We start from the raw sequence: 3,739 nt of genomic DNA on the forward strand, positions 1-3,739 counted from the left end.
GAAGTAGCGGCGAGTGGCCTCTTCGGGTTTTCTTCCTTGGAAAAAGAGGGAACAATCCAATTAATGTCTTCTTCCCTCTGCAGTGTAACCAGCTAATTGTTTGTTCAAAATATAAAGGAGTATTTCTCCTTGAGATTTATAAGATGCTGAAGTATTTGCCGTAACCAGAAAACTGAAAGTCAAAGGTGAAAATGTTTGCCAGTTATTAACTCTGCAGGCAATTACCTACGCGTATAACTTAATGCATCATATGGAGGCTATATGGGGCTATCGGAATCAAGTCATAAAGTCGTTCCTGCCTGCTGTTGGTGTACTAGCAACATTCAGAAATGCTAATTTCACATGCATATGCGTGTCACTGCCATAAGAAGGGAAGAAACTACTGTCTTAAGTTGTCCTCGTAAATTACAAAAGTTGCTTTACAACTGACGATCTGTCTGTCTTCTCTTGACAGATGAACCCTGATGGTAAACAGCATCCATCTTCCATGTGGAAATGAATGTACAGGTTGAATAATCAACTGCGTACATGATTTCTCTTCAGAACTCACGTTTTTTGCCTGTACTTCTAATCTGACGCTTAGCCAGAAGGGCTTTTGAGAGTTTTTCAGTATTTTTTTACAACACAAACAGAAGTCATCGTCTTCGCTGCTGTTATGTCCTGGGTACAGGTTGCAGTTAGCCGATCCAGTGAGGATATATTTGATGAAGATGCAGATGAGATGTATCTACTACAGAAAGAATGGAACAGCACCATGAAAAAAAGATTGAAGGTATTTCTATAAGAATGATTTCACAGTTTTTCTAACAATTTTAGATTTCCTGATGCATACCTTGATATACATATGGCTGATTTAAAGGGAGAACTAAGAGTGGCTGCTTAAAAGTTATTGCAGCCTAATTTCTCCTGAATGTCAGGGAAACGTGGCAGGCTTTTACAGAAACTCCATCCTTGTAGTCTATCTGAGCAAAGTGCTGTTTTACCAAAAGATATTGGTTCCCTCTGTACCACCATGTGTATTTGTAGAAGGCAGTGCTAAATTCTGATGTGAGCTATTTGCTTCATACTTGTAGGTGTACCACTAGTAAATGTAGGGCAACACAGCTAAACAGTGCTAATAGAGAAATATGGGATGTTTGGGTTTTTAAGTAGAGTTCTTCATCAGTCAGATTTAAGATTTGTGACTCCATGTGGAACCACAAATGGACATTGCGGTCTGGGTAGTTCTTTGGCTTATTTATTCTCCTAGTGAAAAATATATTTTATGACTGCTGGTTTCCGCAGCCCTTCCCTCCCTGGAATTCTACAGGGAACAAGGCAAGTACATAAACCCAGGTTACTTCAGCAGATACATTATCATTCAGAGTGGGGCCAGTAGGGCTCGTCTGGGCACGGGTGAACAGCATTTGGCTGAAGAACATGAATGGAAGCTGTTGTGTAGGCTGGTGATGGGGAAGGGTATTACAACAGAGCTGTTGTATTATTCTCCAAGGAGAAGTTTCCTGCATCTGAGTCCCTTGAAGAGACTGGTTTTCTTAAGGGGCTATTCAGTGTTCCTACACAAATCCCGCTGGTATTTTATGAGTAGATACTGCAAAATCATAAAGTGTTATTAAGGCTAGAGCTGTATGTTGGGCAAAATAAACATTCTTGTTCCTGGCTATTTCTCTAGCAAGGCCACCAGTTTTCTTCTCTCATGAGCAACCAGAAGTTTTCACTCTTACAACTTGCAATTTTCGTGTGGAAAAAGTTAAAAATTATTCTACGTTATATGGTAATGTGATTAGAATATAAAGAAATTAATTTGCATTACAATCATTAGCTGTTTCTTACAGACAGCAATCACAATGTTATGTGTATATGCGACTCACTTCCCATCACCATCTTTTTTCCCTGTGTAATTCTTGAATTGGGTGAGATCCAGCAAATAGAGTAGCAAGGCCCAATAACTAGTTTTGTGAAAACAGGTACATGGATTACAGACAGGAGAGTACCTCTGCTGAAGGGGAGGTTTTGCAGCATATCTATTTTTAAATGTCTAGAAAACTATATGAGGCTATTCTTACAGGAATTTTTCATATGGGAGTTGGTCATCACAATAGCAAGCATGCTTTTCTGCAGATTTGTCTTATTTTTTGATGTTTCTAAAACTACTTTTCTCATTTTCTGACCCTTCTGGGGATCCTTTTGGAAAAGAACTGGATCTTATAACTCAGTAAATCATAACGCACTGCAAAAAGCATGTTTTGATTTGGCAGTGGGGGTGTAGCTGGGAGGATGTTCAAACCTAGAAGCTGTAATTTAAGAGACTGAATACTTGTTCAAATTTTTTTATTGTGAAATGGTCATAGGTCAAATTTTTCACATTGTGAACAGCCTGTTTTACCACTCCTACTATAGGAAGGCTATAGGGATGGAATTGAGGCTGGGAAAGAACTTGCACTCCAGGAAGGCTTCAATCAAGGCTATAGACATGGTGCTGAGCTGATGGTTACCTGTGGCCAGTTCAGAGGAACTCTGAAGTAAGTTACAAACTTTTTAAGGTTGTATGTGTGTGGAGGGTATGTACGGAGGCATGTGCATGCAGTTTTTGGTTTGTTTTAATTTAAAAAAAAAAAAAAGTGGATTGTGATTCTGTCCAAAGTGAGCAACCTGAGAATTCGTAGGTCTTGAATACAGGGAATTGCCTACCTGGGTGTAGAGTGATTATTCTTAGAAATAGACCTTCAGTTGCTCTTTGAAAATTATCTGAATCTACATCTTCAAGCTTACTATTCAGTTCTACTGCTTGAATTTCCCAGAAACTGTGCGTGAAGCAGATATACATTTATATGGTATAGACACCTTGTCATGTTGCTATCTCCCTTCAACCACTGGAAGTCTGTGTGTACATGTCATCACTTTTTTTTTTTTTCCCTTCACTTTTCAGTGCTCTCTTGTCCTGGTGTCATCTTAATGGACATGATTCCGCCTTAAGTAAGATAAATAATCTTCTCGACGTGATTGGAAAGCATGAAGAAGATGTGCTTAAGTATCTGAATTCTGTTGAGCAACAGCCACGTCTCGGACACATTTTAGATTCTGTTCAGGACATGGACCTTAATGACACAGCTCCAGCTAGGACAGAGTACAATGAAATTAAAGCTGGAAAACACAAAGACGTTGGCAGCTTTGGTGAAAACGTTTGTGGAAATAATGGTGAGGTTGGTTCCTTGCAGTCTGAGTGCAGCAAGGCAGAACTCTGCACAGATCCTGAAAGGTCAACCCTTGCTTGGGTTAAAAAGCAGACTATTTGGCTAGTAGAGCAACTGGGTTTATCAGTGGATGTACTCCATCATGTCCAGCAACTAGAACATTAGTTTTTCTGTCTCGTGGTATTTAAAATTATCTCAGATGGATTTGATTCTCAGTTTGTGGACCATGTGCAGGCTGATGCATCACTTCATTTAAGGAAAATCTAATTTTGATACTTCCCAGTAGAGGTAATTTCTGTAAATCTTCACTACGATTGGCAAAAAAAACCCCTTGCTTTCGATCTTGAATATAACTTGCACAGAAAGGGGAAATTACTTTTAAAGCTCCACAAAGATTTATTAAACATGTTTCTGTTCCGTGTCAGAAGCTATCATTTCACCGTCACTTTCTCTTTGGGAGCAGTTTGGAAATGGAGCAGGTCCCTTAAATAGCCTCTAAATAGGTACCCTCTAATATCTAAAAAATATGCCCATTGCTATGGAGA

The 3,739-nt window shown here is 39.2% G+C and overlaps 1 protein-coding gene across 1 annotated transcript; it reads left to right on the plus strand.

The window, feature by feature from the left end:
* The first annotated feature begins 655 nt into the window (after positions 1–655).
* Positions 656–3,359, plus strand: YAE1D1 (Yae1 domain containing 1). Its single transcript, XM_009880921.1, has 3 exons — positions 656–772; positions 2,401–2,522; positions 2,930–3,359. The coding sequence occupies exons 1-3, from the start codon at positions 656–658 to the stop codon at positions 3,357–3,359; spliced, it is 669 nt and encodes a 222-aa protein (XP_009879223.1).
* The last annotated feature ends 380 nt before the right edge of the window (positions 3,360–3,739 follow it).

Source organism: Charadrius vociferus, unplaced genomic scaffold (genome assembly GCF_000708025.1).
Source record: "Charadrius vociferus isolate BGI_N301 unplaced genomic scaffold, ASM70802v2 scaffold453, whole genome shotgun sequence".
In the NCBI taxonomy this organism is placed as follows: Eukaryota; Metazoa; Chordata; class Aves; order Charadriiformes; family Charadriidae; genus Charadrius; species Charadrius vociferus.